The 23,340-nt window shown below is 32.9% G+C and overlaps 3 protein-coding genes across 3 annotated transcripts in view; 1 reads left to right on the top strand and 2 right to left on the bottom strand.

Annotated features, from left to right (window-relative positions):
* LOC149410210 (MTOR-associated protein MEAK7) overlaps nucleotides 1–10,864 on the bottom strand; it is a 55,394-nt gene extending 44,530 nt beyond the window's left edge. The window contains exons 1-2 of the mRNA XM_089648499.1: nucleotides 10,703–10,864; nucleotides 6,448–6,577 (exon numbers count right to left, since the gene is read on the bottom strand). Coding sequence (XP_089504625.1) covers nucleotides 6,448–6,576 — 129 coding nt within the window. The 5' untranslated portion in view covers nucleotide 6,577; nucleotides 10,703–10,864. The remainder of the gene's footprint in view (nucleotides 1–6,447; nucleotides 6,578–10,702) is intronic.
* Nucleotides 10,865–11,107: 243 nt separating this feature from the next.
* Nucleotides 11,108–13,135, top strand: LOC149410209 (uncharacterized). Its single transcript, XM_089648571.1, has 2 exons — nucleotides 11,108–11,325; nucleotides 11,658–13,135. Exons 1-2 carry the CDS (start codon nucleotides 11,193–11,195, stop codon nucleotides 12,881–12,883), a joined length of 1,359 nt encoding a protein of 452 aa, XP_089504697.1. The 5' UTR covers nucleotides 11,108–11,192; the 3' UTR covers nucleotides 12,884–13,135.
* Nucleotides 13,136–22,861: 9,726 nt separating this feature from the next.
* yl (Putative vitellogenin receptor yl) overlaps nucleotides 22,862–23,340 on the bottom strand; it is a 77,537-nt gene continuing 77,058 nt past the window's right edge. The window contains exon 34 of the mRNA XM_089648973.1: nucleotides 22,862–22,933. The gene's annotated coding sequence lies outside the window, so the exon portion shown is untranslated. The remainder of the gene's footprint in view (nucleotides 22,934–23,340) is intronic.

The raw sequence follows: 23,340 nt of genomic DNA, 5'->3' as shown, positions 1-23,340 counted from the left end.
TTGTTTATATCTCTATTATGATTTGATTTATATCTACAACCTCTCTCCATGGCTATAAATGTATTGTTTTGTAAATTTTTCGTTTTACATAATCTTTTTTGTATAAATTTTTTAATTCATCTTCCTTTCTTACAAATTTAATTTACCATATTATGCTGTCTCAGTAAAGGAAAAGTCACAAGGAGGAAATCCATAATTGGTTTTATTTTGGCTATATAATACTTATGTACAAACTGATTAAATGTAAACTGTCGATATCCCAAAAATTAATAAATAAATAAAATCATGTGATCCATTGCAAAGTGTGGCAGTGTGATCAATGGCGAAAATGTATGTATTTGTTTTAAGTTGAAAAAAAATATGTATAAGTTTGTCGGGTACGTGCCGATACACCCTGTATACACAATGTTGATGTGAAAATGATGAACATCTAAATAACAGTGTGGCTATCAGGTAATAGCAGTTTATTAGAAATTATCTTGATAAGATTGCGACCATTATACTTAATATTATGATATGGAAAAACATGAGTAGGTTTTAATATTGATTGCATGGAAAACCAGTGCTAATATGTGGATACTAAGTTGAACATTCTTCAAACACGAAAACAGACTTAATTATGTAATATAAAAATATTTAAAAAAAAAAAAAAAAAGATTTCCAACTGTTCACAACCGTCTGAAGCGAGTGAGACTATGGCATTCCCATTTGGGGTATGTTATGAGGCTGAAGGTAGTGAGGAGGGGAAGGAGATTAGGTAGAGGAAGGTGGGGGAGTACCTGGCTATTCAGACCTGGTCACCAAACACGGCTAAAGCCATTTCAATTCGGAATGGTGATCTTACACCAGGGCGATACCGAGAGTATCTTTTACTCAGGAATCTCTCGCAAGTATACTACATATATAATTATAAATTGTAAAATAACTCTAATTATTTTTTAGGGCGCCCTACTGTCGAATTTGGCAGCCATCTCTGGTCCGGAGCCCCTAAATACCTGAAAGAAACCCTTGACTCTGTGCAAAAACGGGCGGTCCGTTTGATAGATTCCCCAATCTTAACAGACGGACTGCAATCTTTAGAGCACAGACGTCAGGTAGGTATGCTGTCCTTGTTCTATCGGTATTACAATGGAAGATGCTCTGAGGAACTAGCGTCATTGATCCCTTCGGCACCGGTGCGTAGTCGGGATACACGCCAAACGCGCGCCCAACATTTGTACACGGTTGACATTTGTCACATGAGAACGGGTCGCTTCTACGATTCGTTCTTAAGTTCAACAGCTCGGCTGTGGAACGAACTGCCGGCCTCTGTGTTTCCTCCCTCCTACAACATGGGACTCTTCAAGACCCATGTTCACTCCTTCCTCTCCACAAAAAGACCCTCCACACAGCATCCCCAAAGATGACATAGGCCCTGAGGGAAATTATTTTCTTCAGGGCCTCCTGTGTGGAGTTGATATAAAAAAATTAAATAAATAAATAAATAAACTTGCGCACGCCGGGATGGACCGACTGATATTTGGGGCTTATGAAAAAAAGATGAGTGGAGATAGTAGGAATAATATTGCAAAAAAAGCATTTAAAATGGAAAATGCATCGAGTAAAGCATTTAAAATGCAAAATGCAAAATGGTTTTTAGAAAAGCATTTAAAATGCAAAATGGAAAATACCCATTTTGCATTTCCATTTGAAATGGATTTATTTGAAATAAAGCACATCTCTGCATAACACATACACAGATGGATCACATCGAATATGGGGCTCCTAAGGTGATTCATGACAGATGCCACAACATGGCCAATCCAACAAAACATCACCACTCTCAGCCAGTATTGAAATTTTTCCATTTTCTTGAATAGATTAAACAAACCTATAGTTTTTATATTTTCACCGAGCATATTATAAAGCAACGAAACTTTATAAGAAAAACTCCTTTGTCCAAAGAATGTTCTGGTATTCACTGGCTGATACATTAACCCTAGATAACTAAACTGTTTTCATTGTTTCATTGTAACTACACTTTCGTTGAGTGGACTACGCAATAAAACACTAGAAATAAATCAAAAATATTTAATTAAGATAGGAACTTGTTACATGGCACAAAAGTAAGGTTTATAATGAACAAATTAATATCAAAATATCAGTCTACACAGTGACCACACAATTCAACATTATGTGGACCACAAATGTGACGCTAAAAAACAAACGTGGCCATCTCCATCATAAACGTATCAGAGTAAATCGAGTTTTTCTTTTGCGGGGTTAAATTAACCATTGAGATAATATTATACTACTTTATAATTATGCTGTACTTTAAAAAATACGATTTTAGGACTTCTTAATAATCTCAAATCCATAATAAACGAGAAATTATAGATTTTAGTTTGGAGATGACCATGTTTGTTTTGTATCATCCGGAGATGGCCAGGTTTGAAATAAAAACCACTGGAGATATCAATCTTTGTTTTGTACACTTACATTTAGGTATGTTCATAATAAAACAGGGTTGTGTTAAGATACGCATTCATATTATTGAAAAAACTCCTCATTTATTCAAATAATCAAAACAATTTCGTATAGTTAAATTTACACAACTTACAAAATTATGTTACAATTTACTCAACAAAACAAAATGTGTTTATTAATAAAAACAGACACTGATCTATAATATGAAAGGAGAAAATTATAATATTCACTTTTACAGCAGAGTATTTGAAAAAAAAACATTATTAAACATTAAAAGAAGAACAGACCAGTAGCCAAACATTAAAAAAAAAAAATCCGTGCTTATTTAGCACATAAAAAAAAAATATAATATATTATTTAAACACTAAACAAAGTCCAAAATCTCCTCTGTATCATCGATTACTATTTCATCTTCGTCGACTAACTCTGTGTGAGGATTGTTTGTCAAAAATACGTAATTATAATAATTTAATTCCTCGAATTTAGTTTGCCAATCTTCACCATAGTGCTTGTTAAGAAGATTTTTGACATCTGATAATTTGGCTTCTTTCACAGATACGCCCGTTGGCATCGGCACCGGAATTATTTGAGAAATCATTTTCCCACGCCTCACAATGTTTTTTGACACTCCTAGGTCACAATTGTATGACATTTCTCCACGAATTGCAACCTTTGTATTCCCACTTCTGTTGAAAATGATCCGCTTGCATTTACTAATTTGAAAATGCCAGCTTGAAGTGGATTTCAGAACATCTTTACAGGCTGTTTTCCAATCTAAAACTGGAATATCTGTGACCATCTTGTGCACAGTCGCATGCTCCCTTATAATGTTTGCATATTCATCAGGCTGCACAATTATTTCCTTCTTTCGAATTTTTTTTTCCGTTAGTGCGAATACCCTGTCTGCAGGTAAAAAGGAATGGCCAGTAACCGGAAAAATAAGTTCAACCTGATCTAAACTGTTTGGAGAGTTTAGAAACCACTTCGTCACCATTCCGACAACCATCGTATTTTTATTCTGGCCACCACACCCGTCAGCCATCAATCTTAACACTTTCTTTCCATCAAAATTTAAATTGCTTAGGCAATGAAAAACTGCAGTGCAAATTTCGTTCGATCCTTTGGATGACATTTCCTCTGTCCACGTATAGGCGTGAACATTATCCTGAGATAATTTGCTCTTAGAACTTCCGATTACAATCGTAAAATTGTAGAAGTATAATTGACGCGAATAATATGTTGACTGATCGGGAATTTTAGGTAATGGCAAATTCTTTTGGCAGTCAAATGACACGGTCAAAAGATCATCCCGTTCTTCTCTTAGGTAATCCGTAAAGGCTTTGGCACGCAATTTGTGTACTCGGTATTGAATTATTAAGGAATTCTTTTCGGTTTCCCTTTTTTCCATTTTTATTTTTTCGGAGAATTGCAAGCACGTAGAACATACGTCTTCTCTTGCACTTCCGAACCCTATGTTAAAACGTCTGTTAAATACCAGCCTAAAAAGTCCGGGCTTAACTCCATACCCGGGTTGTGCTTGATCGTTGTAAAGTTTCCCTATTTTATTTATATTAAGATCGGGTTGAAGATATACCCTCTTCCGATTTTTTCCACGGCAATAATGCGATTCTAGAGGTTGAAAAAGTTTTATAAATTTTTCAACAGCCTCTCTTTTTGCTAAATATAATCTTCTTTTTCTATTTCCACCACGCCTCTCAGTGGCCATAGTTTTTTCAGCGAAATTTCTCTTTGCAACACCGAATGCGCGTCCTTTTTTTATTCTTAAGATACCTAGAAAGGCTTCTTTACAAACAGGTAAAAGTTTTCCAGTTAAATTTAGAGGAACCAAATACTTTGATGTCATGGTTTTAGGATTTCGTTCCATATTTTTCGGACGTTTTCTTTTGGTTGTTGATGTCTCAATAAATTTTAGTAGGAAGTTGTCCTGGTCAGTTTTCTTTGAATGCTTGAAAAAAGATTTGTGAAATTCAAAAATGTCATTCGACTTCAATTTGGCACATTGAAAAGCATTTTTGTTATGTCCGCAACGCGGTCTGAGAGGCAATCCTGGAGCTTTGTATCTAGAAAAAAACTTCAATTATAGTTCCTGCATACTCATTAAAAAATAGCCAGTGTTATCTATAAATTAGGTTTGATAATAGAGATATAATTTAGGGTTATTATGCCGTGTTGCGCTACATCTTTATTTAACCAAAGTATCGAGCAGCATTACAATGTATATCATCAGGGCAAATGTGTAATCGATTACCCTGATGATGGACACCGTAATGCTCTCCGAAATGTTGGCTAAATAAGGAGATGACGCAAACGGCATAATAACCCTTAAATAAATCACGATAATACTTTTTACTGTGAAAAACTCAAATGATATTGAGATACCTACCATAAGTTTTAAAACTTATTTAAATTCCATAATTTTTTATTACGATTTTCTTTATTTAATTTGCCTAATTAAGTCTCTATTTATTCAATACAGTATTAACTCTCCTCCTCAACTGCAAAATGGGTAAATTAAATTAAAGAATCTACTATAAAATTCTGTTCGTTTATAACAAAAGATACTTATTTTAAATAAACAGTATAAATATACCAAAAACAATAATTGCATGTCACAGTTCAATACGGGCACACAGTAATGATACATTATAAGTTTATGTGGTGCAGCAATGAATTAAAACAACATAATAAAAAAACATGCACAGCCCTGAGCGTTTGAGATGCTAACTGTCAAAATTCGGTTAAATTTCAAAGTTTACTTACAGTTTTTCAGTCTTGTTTGCACGTTTAATGGCATAATTTGATCTGGTAATCTTTCGGGCTTTATCTGGAGTCATTATTTCCACCATATTTGTATTGTTTTCCATTTTAAAACTGTTATTTCACTAAAAAACACGAAGAGCACACCTAGCACGCACAGCAAACATTTCGAGAATGGGACGCCATATTGAAAAATGCCGTAATGTAATTGGTTCAAACGGATTTGGCCATGGTTGATTTAACAACAGGATGGAGATGACCGAGTTTGAAAAAAACTACTACTATTAAATTCATTTTTAAAGCAGAAAAAGGTGATATAACCATGTTTGAACTGAATATTATAAAGTAAAAAAACATAAGCAGTGATACCAATCAAAAACCTAAAAAAAAAAGATTTTTGGAGATGGCCACGTTTGTTTTTTAGCGTCACAAATAGCCTTTCTACATCTGGTGCAACGGTGTTTGGTCATCCTCCAGGACTTGGATGGACACAGGTAGCAAATTTTACGCACGTTTGATGCAGATGGAACCAGAGCTTCTATTGTAGAAGATTCGCCAACATTAACAATAAATATACGAATATATGAATGTACGTACCTTAAAAATAAAAATTGTTGTTATAACTAAACTTTCGTTCAGCGGACGACGAAATGGTCATAGGGCATGTCCTAGTATGCGTGTGGCCGCAATCGCGTCACGTGCTGCACTGTTTACTCAAATTAGGAAGGTAATGAAAGAGTCGGGGAGCGGGGGGAAGTAGGTGATTTCGAATTTCGCCGAGTAGCGCGTCGTCGCTTCGACGAGCGATTAGTTATCTAGGGTTAAAGAAGAACCTAATCTATGAGACCATATGCGCTATTCTCAAAAGGAAAAAACTATTTGATCGCAAAATCGAACAAATTAGCATAGGGGGTTAAGTTTAATTTCGAGAAGTTCATTTTTTTGATAAGTTGGAAGTTAAAATCTTTGATATAATTAATTCAGGTTGGTATTGATAAAAATAATTGGATTAGATAACTTTTAATTTAGATTTGGGTGAGTTGTCTAATTATTGCAGGACCTTTGTTTGATTGGAGCAGAACGGGAAGTCACATGGGACCGCAGCCAATTTAGAACATTTATACAGGAGGACAAATCCCATCCTCGCACGCTGATGATCACTAAATAATCATGGAATAATTAAAAATGTTATAATTGACTTACAATGAGATCATCCTCTCTGATTTTGTCGGAGTTTTTGCTGGCAGTTTTGAAGGAGTTAGCAACGATGGGCTGCTCATCTCGGGATAGGATGGTGCATTTCTCCGCCAACTTTTTACTGGCATTCCCCATGCTAAAACAAATATTAAATATATTACAACATAAAGAAGTAAGAATAAAAAAGGGGCGCTAGATGGAAAGACTGATAAAAGTAAACTAAGACTAAAAAATAGCAGGAATCTCTAATAAGGCGAAGCAATACAAAGTAATGCAAAATCATGTGTTGTTGGCATGAAAATTTGATTGCTTAAAATAGTTATTTTATTTATTTATTAATTTTCGGTAAATCGACAGTTTACATTGATTTCAGTTTGTACATAAGTATTATTATAGCCAAAATAAAACCAATTATGGATTTCCTCCTTGTGACTTTACCTCTACTGAGACAGCATAATATGGTAAATTAAATTTGTAAGAAAGGAATATGAATTAAAAAATTTATACAAAACAAAGATTATATAAAACGAAAAATTTAGAAAAAAAACATTTATCAATACATTTGTAGCCATGGAGAGAGGTTGTAGATATAAATCAAATCACAATGGAAATATAAACAATAGAGAAATAACATCATTCACAAACCATCAGAGAAATATTATTTTATGGACTTATATGTATTTGGTAAGTTCGCAACTGAAAATATCAACCTTGGATAATACGCTATTGTAATTATTGCGTAGTCTATTCAGGCAAGAAATCTGCTTAGAGTTCGTTTTGCATTGATCCACCCTGAACAGGACACAAGAGCGTGTTGAAGGCGCAGGTACATTGAATGGGCATTGATCTAATTTCTAGATCTTTAGATATAAATCAAATCATAATAGAAATATATTTCAGATGCTTTAATAAAATACTGAGAGTGGAACACATTTCGGGCTTTAAAACAGCCCCAAACATTTTTTGGATAAGTCTTTTTATCAGTCCAGAAAAACAGAAAGTATTGGGCCTACAAAAACTGCTTTAAAGTTCAAAATCTCCTACTTAAGAACACCTTTCTCTCCTATTTTCTACCCAATGGTACATACGAGGGGCTTTATTTAATTACCGTTTTGATATAATAAGAAATCACAAGATTTAAAAACAATTTATTTTTACACAAGTGCCTGGACCTTAATCATCTACTTTTTAACATAATTTCCACTTATATTATATCACTTGTCATATTGTACAACCAGCTTCTGTATTTCATCATCATAGAAATCTACAGCACTAGATCAGGACCATTCCTGCACTTATTAAAAAAAATCTTTTTAAAAATTTAAATGAACCCAATTACTACAGGGTTTTCCAATAAGAGGTGTTATTTTGAATAGCCCGCTATTTCGGTAGATGTTACTTTTGAAGCTGTCATTTTTTGACATTTGACAAGTAGAAACTACGCCATTAATAAAAATTGAACGATACATGCTTCAACAACGCATTGAAATTATTAAAATTCACTTGAGTGAATCAAATGCAAATCATCTTGAGTGATGAGTCCCATTTCCACCTCGGTGGCTTCGTCAACAAGCAAAATTGTCACATCTGGGGCTCGTAAAACCCAAGAGTTATTGTTGAAAAGCCTCTCTATCCTCAACGTGTGACTGTTTGGTGCGGTTTATGGTCCGGCGAAGTCATTGGACCTTACTTTTTCGAAAATGAGGCTGGAGCAACAGATACGGTGAATGGATTGCGCCGTCGAGAGATGATGAATTACTTTTTATGGCCGGAATTGGATGGTATTGATCTGGACAACGTTTACTTTCAACAAGACAGCGCTACGTGCCACACAAGCAACGAAACCATTGATCTTTTGCGATTGAATATCAAAATAACACCTCTTATTGGAAAACCCTGTATTAAAGTTATTGAGAAATTCCTTAGCAGAATGCTGCCTGCTCATTGACTAATAAAAATAATAATAATTAAGTATGTAACGATGCCGATAACGGCGTTAAAATGGCCGTGCTGCTGTGGTTAGCAAATCAGACGGCAGATTTATATGACGATGAAACACAGAAGGTGGTCGTACTATACGACAAGTGTCTGAATATAGCTGGCAATTATGTTGAAAAATAGATTACGGTCCAGGAATTAACGTAAAAATAAAACTGTTCAAAAATTAACCTTTTTTTCTTAATATCAAAACGGCATTTACTTAACACACCACTTGTACTTTCAGCATCGCCATGATGTAAGTCCTGCACTTGACTCTTTGCAGAAATGATCGGTCCGTTTAATAGATGTTAATAAAAAGATTTCAATCTTAAGAGCACAGGGGTCATGTTTGCATTCCGTCCTTGTTCTACTGGTATTTCAATGGAAGACGCTCTGAAGAACTAGCGTGATTGATCCCTTCAGCACTGGTGCATAGTCGGGAAATACGCCAAACATTTGTACACAGTTAAACATTTGTCACAACAGCTCGGATGTGGTTTGCAAGGATTTGCCGGCCTCTGTGTTTCCTCCTTCCTACAACATTGGTGTCTTCAAGACCCATGTTCACTCCTTCCTCTCATTAAAAATAGGCTCCACACAACATCCCCAAAGATAACATAAGGCCTTGGGGGAAATCATTTTCCTCATTGCCTCCTATTTTTTTTTTTATATTAACTCCACACAGGAAGCCCTGAATAAAATAATTTCCCTCAGGGCCTATGTCATCTTTGGGGATGCTGTGTGGAGGGTCTTTTTGTGGAGAGGAAGGAGTGAACATGGGTCTTGAAGAGTCCCAAGTTGTAGGAGGGAGGAAACACAGAGGCCGGCAGTTCGTTCCACAGCCGAGCTGTTGAACTTAAGAACGAATCGTAGAAGCGACCCATTCTCATGTGACAAATGTCAACCGTGTACAAATGTTGGGTGCGCGTTTGGCGTGTATCCCGACTACGCACCGGTGCCGAAGGGATCAATGAAGCTAGTTCCTCAGAGCATCTTCCATTGTAATACTGATAGAACAAGGACAGCATACCTACCTGACGCCTGTGCTCTAAAGATTGCAGTCCGTCTGTTAAGATTGGGGAATCTATCAAACGGACCGCCCGTTTTTGCACAGAGACAAGGGTTTTTTTCTGATATTTAGGGGCTCCGGACCAGAGATGGCTGCCAAATTCGACAGTAGGGCGCACTTGCGATTTGTACAGGGTCAGCAGTTGTGTACTATTAAAGTATCTGCGGGCCCTGTACAGTACGCCCAGCTTCTGAGAGGCCAACTTTACTCTGGCTTCGATGGAGCCCCCGTACTTGAGCTGGTCACTTATAGTTACACCAAGCATATCAATGTAGAGGTAACGTTAAAAAAATCAGAATTTAAAAGCTATGTCAAATAAATATAGCCGTGTTTAGTGATCTAATTAACCAGGTTCTTTCCAACATTCCACTTCCCAATTTCCATTCCCTCCTCACTCCCTTCAGACTCTAAACGTACCCCGATAAACTTGTTTAATTCCACTGCACGCTTAATACGCAAAACAGATATAAATAACACTTGCTTTCAACTCAATTACTACATGAAATAACTATTTACGTGGTGAAAGATGGTAAAAGATGCATTGTTTTCTCAATCAAAGTAAGGTTCTCAGGTTAGGAAATACGCATAAATTATTAAAATAACCCAAACTAAACCCTAAAAATCCATTTAGTGCATGTGCGACTTAAATACTTGTAAACATTAGATATTTAAGTTGAAATCAGGTATTGTTTTTTAAAAATAGCCTTTGCGTACAGCGGAATTCGACAAGTTTACCATCCCCCCATTGGAGTTGTCATAGTCCGCTGGACATGAACGATTGGGACTCTTGCACAAATTAAAAAAAAATACTGAAAATATTATACACTTCATAAAAAAATAAAAATATTTAGTAAAACAAAATATAATGTTTTATAATACATATATGTGTCATGAATTAATAAGTAGCTGTCAAGTACATAAAATAAAAGAGGTATTTTAATGTAGTAGGTATAATATAGGGTGTCATGAATTAATACAAAGCTGTCGTAATACGAGTTGAATAAAAGGGGTATTTTTAATGTATTATAATATATGGTGTCATTAATTAATACATAGATGTCGAGTACATAGAATAAAAGGCGTATTTTTAGTTATCAAAATACCTTTGAAGGCATTTGACCTGTGAAAAGGCGATTGTTTCGATTTATGACATTGACAGCAGAATGAGGTTACGTTTCGAATGATATTTAATAATATTATTATTACGTTTACCTGTAAAACGCCAGCCGGGCGGCTCCGAATCGAATGAAAACTGACTGCAGTGGAACACGGGCAGTTTTTCACATGAGTTTTGTTTATAAAACGACTAGATTATAATAAGACTAGAATCGGCCAGGAAAATGTAAACATTTCGGAAACTCAACAACACATGATTGCTCTCGACGACGGTGTTACAATGCATGCAATGCAATAAATGTTATTTCCCTGTGATAAAATGAGGAATTTCCCTCGAAATTCAGGGAATCAAAATGTTACCATACAGTGAATCCAGCATGTCTAGAAATGTATTAAATTGGAACTAAATTTTTCATTACTATGGCAACACCGAATTAGTTGCTTTGTCTATGACGTTTCGTATGTCTGTCATGTTATGGTCATGTTGCTTGTTGCTCCGATTTACTGTCTTAAATCCGTGTATGATCCGCTCATTTAATAATTATTTTTTCATTGTTTGCCTGTATATTGTTTGAATTTAATTAAAATGAACAAACCGATACGTAGTGGTGCAAGAGAAGTTATATACAGCGTTTTTCAACGCTGCCTAGCCGAATATCGCGCGAAGATGCTCCTATCTAATTTAGAAGATGTTTACAAACGAACTGCAGAAATGACTGGTACGTAGTATAGTTTTTTTAATAAATTTCATTAGTATTAGAAGATTTATGCCAATTTTCGAGCGATTATAACCGTTACAATCTGATTTGAGGTTATGCTTAACAATCCGAATTTGACATTTCCTTTTGACAGTTCATATGAGGCCACAGGAAAAAGGGAATAACTCAATTAAAAAAAAAAATTTGCAACTTCTTTAAACTCATAGAAAAGTAACTTTTTTCTTAATTTTATCTTTCTTTCTTTCTTTCTAAATGAATATTATCTAGTATGTGTTTTTTTAACTATAATTTTTTTCTATAATACTAATTTTAATGATGTTTTTCACACACAGGAAAATCTGAATCAACGGTAAGACGAATCGTCAAGGAAGGGGAAAAGGCAGACGGAAAATTTGAAACACCGGGAAAACGGAAAATAGGACGCCCTAAAAAAGAGTTGGATGATTTTGATATTTGTGCCATTCGACAAAAAATTCATTTTTTTTACATAGTGCGAAAAGAAGTCCCAACTTTAAGAACATTACTAACTGTACTCAAAGAAGACATTGGATTTGATGGTAGCCGGGAATATTTAAGAAGAATTTTGCATTCCATCGGCTTTGTTTATAAAAAGTGCAAAACAAACAGAAGTGCTCTTATTGAAAAAACAAATATTGCGGCGAAAAGAGAGCATTACTTAAAAATTATCATGGATAACCGAAATTTACCTGAAGAACTGCAAAAAAATATTATTTACTTGGATGAAAGTTATATCCATTCATCCTACAAGCTAAAGAAATGCTGGCAATCTATGGATGTGACAGGAGTTCAACACGATATTTCAAAAGGTAAGCGCTGGATCATTGTTCACGCTGGAAGTGAAATGGGTTTTGTCCCTAATGCCCTATTAATTTTTAGTGGAACAAACAAAAAAGAGGATTACCATTCTGAAATGAATGCACATAATTTTAAAAAGTGGGTTGTTGAGAAGCTCATACCCAATATAGCAGAGCCCTCCATTATTGTCATGGATAATGCGCCTTATCACAGTGTTGTGAGAAACAAGGCACCAACAACCTCAACGAGAGTTAATGACATAAAAGCATGGTTATTACATAACAACATTGTTTTTGACAATTCATTAAGGAAACCATCATTGTTGGCTCTGGTTAAAATGCATAAGCCAGAGCCTGTATATGATATTGATGAAGTATTAGGAGAGCATGGTCACACGGTTGTAAGGCTTCCCCCTTACCACTGCGACCTTAACCCGATTGAGCTAATTTGGGCACAGGCCAAACGAAAAGTTGCATCTCAGAATATTGGAAACACGGTCAATATAAAAGAGCTGACAGAAAATGCTTTTAATAGCATAAGTGCTGATGATTGGAAAAATTGTTGCAAACACGTGATGAAAATTGAGGCAGAATATTATGCACGAGGCAGTACTCTGTATGATGATATCGATGAACTGATAATACGTTTAGATGAAGATGAAGATACGGAAGAAGAAGAATCGCATGAGGACGAAGATAATAATTACATGTCAGGTGTTGAATTAATAGACTCAGATTTTTAAATACCTTTTGTACCTACGTTTTTATAGCGAAATAAACGCCCACTTAAGACTTGTTTTGTTTTATTTTACTTCCATTTAAATTACAGTTTTTTGTGCAAAATTTTTGAAAATACAAATACGTTATGAAATATGCATTTTGGCTGAAGTGTTTTTTTTTTAACATACATTCATTGTCCTATGAGCCATCTTGGTGTTGCCATTTAAAACCTAGAAAACGATTGCAGCGCCATCATTTGTTTTCTACACTTAAATGTCGAGCTGTACATGTTAGTAAATATACAGAAAAGCAGACAGGTTAAGCTTTGTCTACAGACTCAAGCTTATTTACACACGTAAGCATGTACGTTAAAAGGAACGATTGTGCGACCCTTTTCTTACAAAACTTGAATTTGGATTTGAGGCCAAAATACCCAAACAAACTGAATAATTATTTGTTTTAATCAAAGATGTAGCAAAAATCTAGTACGAATATAAACTTTTTTATTTATTTGTGTTTCAAATTATAAAATATGAGCAGTTAAAGAAATCTTTTTTTCACGATTTTAGAGTTACATTTTTTATTATGCAAATAGATTCAAATATAAAATAAAAAATTTGAATAATTTTAAACTCTTTAGATGGAAACTTTCAAATGACTGATTAACGCTTTAACACATATTTTTCGTAAACATATTTTAATTACCGACACAAAAACGCCTTTTTAAAAACGATTTTTTTTCATTGTATTTACATATTAGATTGGGAAAGATTACTTTTCAATAATTATCATTTACTCACAAAAATTTGTCAAAGTTACCTCTGAAGTCGAAAAAAATCAATTCTTTAATGGCCTATATCCGTACTAGATATTTACTATATATGTTTTGAATAAAAAAAATATAATCAGTTTGTACAAGCATTTTGGTCTCGATTCCAAATTTAAGTTTGTATGAAGAATTCCGCGCAGCCGTTCCTGTTAAGACAGCAAAACTCTAACTGAACTGATGGAAGTGTGTTGTGGGTGCTGATTTTCAACTTACTTCTAGAGAAATGTTATTACGTGATGAAAAATCTCAACTCTTTCCTGAACAGAAAATCATTTTTCGTTGGTCTATCTCAGACCTAGGAATCATAAGTTTCAGATGTAAATTAATGCCATCAGTTTGACTTCACCTCAAAGTCACTTTTGTTATATTGTTGTAAGTGTTACAATCGAGTGGATCCAAAGGCCGGTTCCTACCCACACCCAGGCTTCGTTGGTCCAATCATTCTGCTAGCTAAGACATCAGTTGGAGGAATTATAATGTATAATGTATTGTAAGGTTTTTCGCAACCCAGTAATGCTTAAAAATAAATAAGCATGTATAACTAATGACATTTTTTCCAACCTAAAAATGCCCAGAATTAATAACTTTCCCGAGGTATTTTTTTTCTCCCTAGATGTAGGGATTTTTCCCCAGACTGCGCAACACTGGTTGCCATGTTCGCTTTTTCTCGCGCGCTATTTGTCAATAAACCTGTCACACCTGACATTAGGGTTGGGGCTCGTGGATTTATTTGCATTATTATTTCCAATCGAGATTTTCCTTTCGAGATTTGGTTAGTAGTTGTACTTTTCACTGGAGTTCCTAATAGAATAGCGCCTGGCGCTGTATTACGTCATTAGGTGTTATGTATTATCGGCGCTTTGTGTACTTTGTTCCTCGGCTCCCGGAATGAACTGATTCTTGAACAACGTTGTGTCAAAATTTCAAGGCAATCGATGAAGATCTTTCGGAGATAATAATTTTCTTTACGTCTCTTCTTTTTCGGAAACAAAAAATATATAAATTCAAATAATTTTTCGAATAATTCTTAATATTTTCATTCGAATATTCACATCACTACTGTATAGTCTATTTCGCTCTCGCTGCCGCAGGTGGCATATATCCATCTCTGTTTAGATAAGAGAGTTGCGAACTCATTTATTGGGGCCGATAATACTAAAAATCGACAGCTGTTGTGTTTGAGATTTTAATTTTCATTTGAGACGCAAATACTTAATTTATTCGAAATAATTATTAGCCGCGATGAATCACCGTATTATAAACACGTGTTGTTTAGGAAAAATAATATATATTTGTATAATATGTATACACAATGTAAACAAATAATAGTAGTAATGTTGTAGGTATATATATTTAGTTCAACAATATTACAATATAAGCTGACTTTAATACATCATTATTTGTCTTTAGAGCTGATTTATATCGTCATATTGTTTAAGAGGAAGCTACAAGCCAAAAATGTGTATATTCTTGGTATACCTTATATCGTAGGTGATAGGCATTAAAATCGCTTGACAAACGGAGTCTAGAAACGTTCGATTTCAAGCAAAAAACTGGTTTTTACTTATTTTGTAAATAATTTTATAAGAAAACAAAAAAGTCAATCAACTGAAACTGTCACAGATAATCTTTGCTATAAAACTGTATTTTTTAAAAGTTGTTTCCTTTATGCGTTCATACTAAAACAACTTTTAAAAAATAAAATTTTATAGCAAAGATTATCTGTGACAGTTTCACTTGATTAACTTTTTTGCTTTCTTATAAAATTATTTACAAAATAAATAAAAACCAGTTTTTTGCTTGAAATCGAACATTTCTATTAAAAAAATATTTTCTGTAGTAGTTTGCATTTATGTTTTTTATTGAGTAATTTATTTTTTTATTTGTATTCTACTCAAGCGAAGCGATAGGAAAACCTTCAATTTAACTAAAGCATATTTTTTGGTTTTCATAATGTACACCAATTTGTTTTAAAAATGAATCAAACAATCAAAAAGTATTTATTATACAGAGTGTCCGTGGGTAAAGTGCGCTAACTTCGAGAGGTGATTCGCAATGATGGTAGAAGTAAAAAAGATAAATAACTTTTTTCGAAATTACAATGTTTATTTTCCGATACAAAAATATTTTTCCATGGTAGAATATTTATTATCCCGATTTCAATTTTTTTTACTTCTAAAATCATGTAGAATTACTCCCCAAAGTTAGCGCACTTTACCCCCGGACACCCTCTATGTAGTTATAGGCCTTAGTTGTAAGTCACTAGATGTAAGTCTCAGACGCAAGTCACTAGTTTTAAGAAATATATTTGTACAGCGCTGAGGTGATTTTCACGAAAACGGCGCTATATAAATTAGCCAAAAAATTATTATTATTATTATTGGGTGACGGAACGGTCCAGTGGGCAGTGTTTCATATGAAAGGAGTCTGCCTACATAACTGGAGCATACCATGACTGTGCTATGAACGTATCAGGCACGAAAAGAAACGCGAAACGCACTACTATGCCAACTGCAATGGATCAAGAGCATTGCCACCATCAAAATATTCTAGCTGTGGATTTGTTGACGGATCGGTTATGGCACGCTACGGTTTTGTTCGGTGATGGAACGGTCTAGTGGGCATTATTTCATATTAAAGGATTCTGCCCGCATAACCGTGCTATGAACGTATCAGGCACGAAAAGAAACACGACACGCATTACTATGCCCACTGCAAAAGATCGAGAGCGTTCTATGCTCAAATGTATGTATGCACGGAGTGTATCGCCACCAGCAAAGTATTCTAGTTGTGGATTTGTTAACAATCTGGTCATGGCACGTAAAAGCATTTTTTCATATTCATTCATAGAAAAAATATTTTTTTGTATCTACTTGTTTCTTCTTGGGAATAATGACAGACTAATACTTGTACAATAATACTTGTTTCTTCTTGGGAATTAATAAGGACGGGTTGTTTCGGAGAATTTGAACAATTCATCAAATTTCAGCGTTCATTTTCAAGTTCTGTGAGAGATTTTTTCAAGTTCTGGTTTTATTTCAGCTTTGTCAAGCAACTAGCCTATAATGATATAATAACAGAACTTGAATTGGACTTTCACAGAACCCAAAAATGAACGTTGAAATTTGATGAATTGTTCAAATTCTCCGAAACAACACGTCCTAAGTAGTTATGGTTCAAATATTGTTATAATATACTGTCAAATTACCCATCTGGTATCTCATCAAATACATTTTTTTTTCTTTCTTTTTGATATATTTTGTGTTTGTATGTAGTATTACTTTATGTTTGTGATTACTCTATGTTTGCTTCACTCAAATGTAAATTTTTATCCTCGATACAGGCTTAGTCCTAGTGAAGTTGATTTTTATGAGAATAGTGAGATGCATAAATTACAAAAAAAACAGTAATGATCCTCTCGCATACATTTTCAATTGGCTTAAAAGAAATTTATGCAAATAGATTTTTCTGTGTGATCCCAGAGTCCCGTGTGTTAGTACAACCAAGTATTATCGAAGTGTGGAGATCTGGAACGATAAGATAAAAAAAGATTCTAAACTGGGGCCAGTGATACTACAGATTCCCCAATTATTGGGGTATGTTGTGAGGCTGCAAGGAGTGGGGAAGAGAAGGAGACAGGCAAGAGGAAGGTTGGGAAATAAGAACTTATATTATTGATATTCAGACAGCCATTTTAAACAACCTTCTCACAAATAAAACCAACATATTTCAACATTGAATTTTTTATTTTTGAATACATGCAAATTCAACATAAAGAATATTGTATATGAGAAATTATTTTAATATTAGTAAAATTAAGGGTATTTAATTAAATAATAATATATTTACCACAATTTCAAGACGGAAGTAAAAATGTATTTTAGAATTTTTATTGTTGATGTAAGTACCTAACATATGGTATATAGATTTTTTACAACTTATTAAATAAATATTTAGAATTAGACGAGTTTATGTAAATATTATATTTTATCAAATAGTCTAAGGACCCAGTTGTTTTGCAGAAATTGAAATGTAACACTGTCATCAAATGCCCATTCTCTGCCATTTTGTTTTTTTTTTTTGACATTTGAAAGGTCCCCGTGAAACGCTGATCGTAGGTGCGTTGTAATAAGCTGATAAGCTTAAAAACATCATAGTTGTCCTCTTCTGGCATTTAACGGGCTACTTTCAACTGTCCAAATAATAAAAAAATGGTGCAGAGTGGCCATTTGATGACTTTGTCATAGATGAGTTTCTGGGAAACAACAAAGTAAATTAAATCAAATCATGCAAATTGAAATTGAATCACGCAATTCACAATGACATCATGCAAATTACAATGAAATCATGCAAATTACAATGAAATCATGCAAATTACAATGAAATCATGCAAATTACAATGAAATCATGCAAATTACAATGAAATCATGCAAATTACAATGAAATCATGCAAATTACAATGAAATCATGCAAATTACAATGAAATCATGCAAATTACAATGAAATCATGCAAATTACAATGAAATCATGCAAATTACAATGAAATCATGCAAATTACAATGAAATCATGCAAATTACAATGAAATCATGAACATTAGATTGAAATCGTGCAATTCACAAAGAAATCGTGCAAATTACAATGAAATCATGCAAATTACAATGAAATCATGCAAATTACAATGAAATCATGCAAATTACAATGAATTCATGCACATTACAATGAAATCATGCAAATTACAATGAAATCATGCAAATTACAATGAAATCATGCAAATTACAATGAAATCATGCAAATTACAATGAAATCATGAACATTAGATTGAAATCGTGCAATTCACAAAGAAATCGTGCAAATTACAATGAAATCATGCAAATTACAATGAAATCATGCAAATTACAATGAAATCATGCAAATTACAATGAATTCATGCACATTACAATGAAATCATGCAAATTACAATGAAATCATGCAAATTACAATGAATTCATGCACATTACAATGAAATCATGCAAATTACAATCGAAACACATAAATTACAAAACAATTTAATCATCTAAACTGCACCCAAATAAAATTACAATCAGATCATGTAATTTACAATGGAATCATTCATTGTAGATAGAGAGACAATACAAAATAGAAAATATAAAAATTATGACACATTGATAACTACAAAATGGTCTATCCAGTCCAATAAATGATTCTTTGAAAAGAAAAATCACCAATAAAATATATTTATAATGCAGGTCCCATTTTCATTAAATTATTCTAAAATTTTAATGAAATCGTAAATTAGTTGGGTTAGTTCATGAAGATGAGTTTGATGAAATTTTTTATTTTAATGTTTCGAGGTGTAAAATATAGTCATTTTAATTGTTGAAAAATAATGTCTAATAATTTACACTGTCAAGAAAAATAAGTCATCAAAGTCAAAAAAAATTATCTCAAAATTGATAAATATTATTATTTTTTACTAAATATCAGATTATTAAAACAGATAGTTAAAATCTTAATAAATTATTAATATTTACAATTTGCATAATTTATTTTAACAAAGAATATATTTAAGAAAATATAAAGTTAAAATATTTCAATCGAAGTTATAAATTACATAAAGATTAAATTAATAAATTAAATAATTTTTAATAATAATAAATATATTGTGAAAATAACTTGTTCATATAAGGACAACTGCATAAAATTAAATATAAATTATTATATTTTAGTGTATTTTTATAAATAATTAAAAATAATGACAAAAACATTTAATTAAATTTGTATGAAATGTTTTTTTTTTTAAATATATTAGAATTTGAATATTAATAAATATTAAAGAAATCAATTATTATTATGAAAGTTTTTAATTTTATGAACTTAGGTCAAATAAGTTAATTGAAATAATATTTATAATATACTCTTGACATGCGCTAGACTTTCACAATATTAACACAAAAGGTGTTTTGACTTATGAGTTCGGTGGCACAATTGGTTAACGTACCTGTCTGGTTGACGGGAAATTCAATTCTCGATCGAACCCAAATTTTTTTTCTGTGTTTCATATTATTACTGATAGTAAAATACTAATTTATAAATTATTGAAAACATCCAATTTACTAAACAAATAAATTAATTTGCCGAAACTATAAAAAGTCATTTAATAAATATTTACGTAATAATAATTATAACATAATGTATTCTAAACAGAGGAGTCCATCTTTGTTCCATTATTAGAACGACATATATCTTGCATAATAATTATTATTTATAATATTGTGTTTATAATGACCGGATCAACCGAAGTCAAAATTGCACATCTTTATATGAGATCAATCTTAAAAAGTTATTCGCAAAATTGTCTTTTAAAGTAATTTCGTCTTTTCTGGACCATAGACATTAAAATATATCTACCTTGGACTCACTATTCAATAAAAAAATACAATTTAAGCTAGAATATTGTGTATTGTGGATATAAAAGCTATAAACTAAACTATATTTGATGTCTGATGGGGAAAAACTAAATGAAGTTATAGCTGAACAACAACATGATGATAATAGAGACATGCAGTACCTAACTCAAATGTTGACATTGTTTATAACTCGTCTTGAGTTATGACAGTTAAACATGTTATGAGGACCAGTTGTTTGACCGACTGTCACATTTTGCATTGTCACAAATTGACGATATGCGCAAGTTAGAATTTTGTATATTATAACGAATGTTAACGGTCGATTATAAGCGTGACAGCATCCGTAATACTTTATGGCTCAATCAACGGCTGTACAAAACTCAATTACAAAATTAACGGCTATAACGGGGACAATTCAAATTTCAAAAAATTATAAATGACTGATGGTTGATTTTGTGACAATATCAAATTTGACGGATGGTAAACAACTGGTCTTAAGTTCCTTTAAGTTAGGTTATGTTCGGTTGAAAAGGGTGGTTAAGATGATAAATCACAATGTTTATTAGGTTAGGTTAGATAGAAAAGTGTGATTAAGGTGACAATTGAAAATATTTTTTAGGTTAATATGCAGAATAATATTTGAAAATATTGACGAGTGGTTGGTTTACAGCAAAAGCTTGGCTTCGTCTCTATAATCGCCATCATGAAGATCTCTATCTGATTCCACATCGGAGTCAGAGTCGACCAAGAGATTGGGAACTGGAGCTTGTCCGCCTGGAAGCTGCAGAAAATACATTAAATCACATTGAGAGGCTGACGGGAGCGAGAAAGAGACGGAGACGGCGAAGATGAAGGTTGGGAAATACCTAGTCTCCGAACGGTTCCATGATAACTCAACACACCTTTAAAAAGTGTTATAAAGGCATGAAAAGCCCTGGACGAAGCTATTCGAGAACGATTTGAAGCCGCAGGGTGCAGGAGAAAACATATGAAAAATGCCAAAACCTACATAAATTTTTTAATGACATCCCATTCCTTGTCTCATCAATTATTCTAAAAAATCATAATCTGTTATAACTGCATTAACAACACAAAAATAAAATTATAATATTAAATTATATACTTTGCAAACATATCCTTTAAAAAAATTGTCATAAAAGATGGATGCCAGGCAATTTCCACTCACCCTAGATTTGGCTTCAACACAATTCATATAAAATCGCACTAATGATCTGTCCAGGGCTTTTTAGGTCCATGTTAAGTGCGATAAAAAAAAACTAACCTATAAATCTAACCAACGTAACATAGATGTTGTTTCATCGCTTTTCATGACTTAATATCACTTTTTAAAGGTGTGGTGAAACGTCATTGTGTTGAGTTATTCGGTTACCATTTCATATTGTTTATTATTTCTTTAGATTGCATCTTTTTTTACATTAGAATTTTTAACCCCACGAGGATAAGCCTGAGGTTAATAATTTTACAAAAAAATAAAAAATAGCGCAAAGATTATATTTTAAGAGAACAATATTGTTACATAAAAGTTTCTACAAGTTGAGTACCTACGTGGTACCTATTAATCTAATTTCAGCCAATTCATTACAGTATAATGTAGTAAACATGTAGGGTGACCATGGTATACATAGATATTTAATTGCATGAAAGAATATAATAAACTAGTATTTTAAAAAGGATAGAAGAATATATTTATGTAAACGGTTTTCAGAAAACACTGGTAGTGTCAAAGGAGATGATCCTATATAATTTTTTAAGGTACTTATTTAATTATTAGAACTTGTTAGTTTTGAAGGCGAGATAGTTGAATGGAAGTGTGTTTTTATTATATTTTAAAAGTTTCTGTAAAATAAACTTACTTTATTGTATTGTTTACAAAGTTTTGTGTGACGTGAACTTACTTTTGTGTAATGTTAACTTACTGCCGTGTAATATAACTTAATAAGTTCTAAATTTTGTTTAACCTTTCCTTATCTGTGGTGTGTATTTACTACACATTGCTTCTAATAACTTAAATAACTCTATAAATATAATAAATTCTGGGTTCAGATTTTAGGTATTCCTCTGTTATATATTTATGCACTGAATTAGAAAAAAAAAAATATTTTATATAGTTTTCAAATTCAATTAAAAATCAGAGTGTTTTGTTAAAAATCGGGAACTAATACACCAATAAAATCAACCGTGTGACACTGCTACGTGAAGAGTGCGCAAGGAAATGACACGCTATTGATGTCCCGCTTTAGTTCGCTATGCGGGAACACGAGAAATCCAAACGTCCGCAATTTTATTTAGACCATCGATATCTACGACCGCATAGCTGTGTGTGTGAGTACAGCGCCCACAGCACCTGTAGCCAGTCGGTCACGGGCCGTCGTTAGATAAGGACTCCTCGCACGTTTGTTTAGCATCTGCCGATGGTTTTTTCATATTTTCAGAAATTAAATTACAATTATCATCACTTTGAATATTAAATATAATAAACATAAGCGATAAACTATGAATATTCATATTTTTCCGATATTAAATTGCTTATTTTGAGATGTGTATTGACTACACAGCACCGGAACGCGTGGATTTTTTTAGCACAGTAAGGGAAAGGTTAATATAATATAACTTACTTTTGTGTAATATAAACAAACTTTCTGTAATTTAAACTTACTTTTCTGTAATTTAAACTTACTTTTCTGTTACATAACTTACTTTTGAGTAATTTAAACTTACTTTTTGTGTCATGCGGATATTGGTTGAATCCAAGTCACTTGGCCAACCTCTGTCCAAAGTAGGAGCAAGAGGATTTTCAAATTCACAGTCGTTTGGTCTGAAACATTAAAAAAAGTTTGTGAAACATAACCAAAAGCCAATCACATGATGCATTATAATATATGACAAGCTTAATACTGTATTGTGCATTATGTGTTTTATGCGGAAATTTTACTGTTACACACAACCCAGAAATCATGTAATATTAAATTAACATGTGTATAAAACTGTTTGTTTTCCAAATAAAGTTAAATAAAAATTAAATTAAAAAAAAAGTATAATAAGCATTTAAAAAAAGCCTTAACACCATAATAAATGTTATAAACAAAAGCTTAAAACTACAGGGTTTTCCAATAAGAGGTGTTATTTTGAATAGCCCGCTATTTCGGTAGATGTTACTTTTGAATCTGTCATTTTTTGACATTTGACAAGTAGAAACTACGCCATTAGTAAAAATGGAACGAT

The sequence above is a fragment of the Hesperophylax consimilis genome, chromosome 28 (genome assembly GCF_061612785.1).
Source record: "Hesperophylax consimilis isolate HC1 chromosome 28, BYU_Hcon_1.0, whole genome shotgun sequence".
NCBI classification, from domain to species: Eukaryota; Metazoa; Arthropoda; class Insecta; order Trichoptera; family Limnephilidae; genus Hesperophylax; species Hesperophylax consimilis.
Note: the sequence above shows the minus strand (reverse complement) of the source record. Positions and strands in the feature narration are given on the sequence as shown.

Coding starts and splice junctions, on each gene's coding strand:
- LOC149410209 (XM_089648571.1), top strand. CDS start 11,193: ATGAACAAACCGATACGTAGTGGTGCAAGAGAAGTTATATACAGCGTT. Junction 11,326..11,657: donor ACGAACTGCAGAAATGACTG/GTACGTAGTATA, acceptor TTTCACACACAG/GAAAATCTGAATCAACGGTA.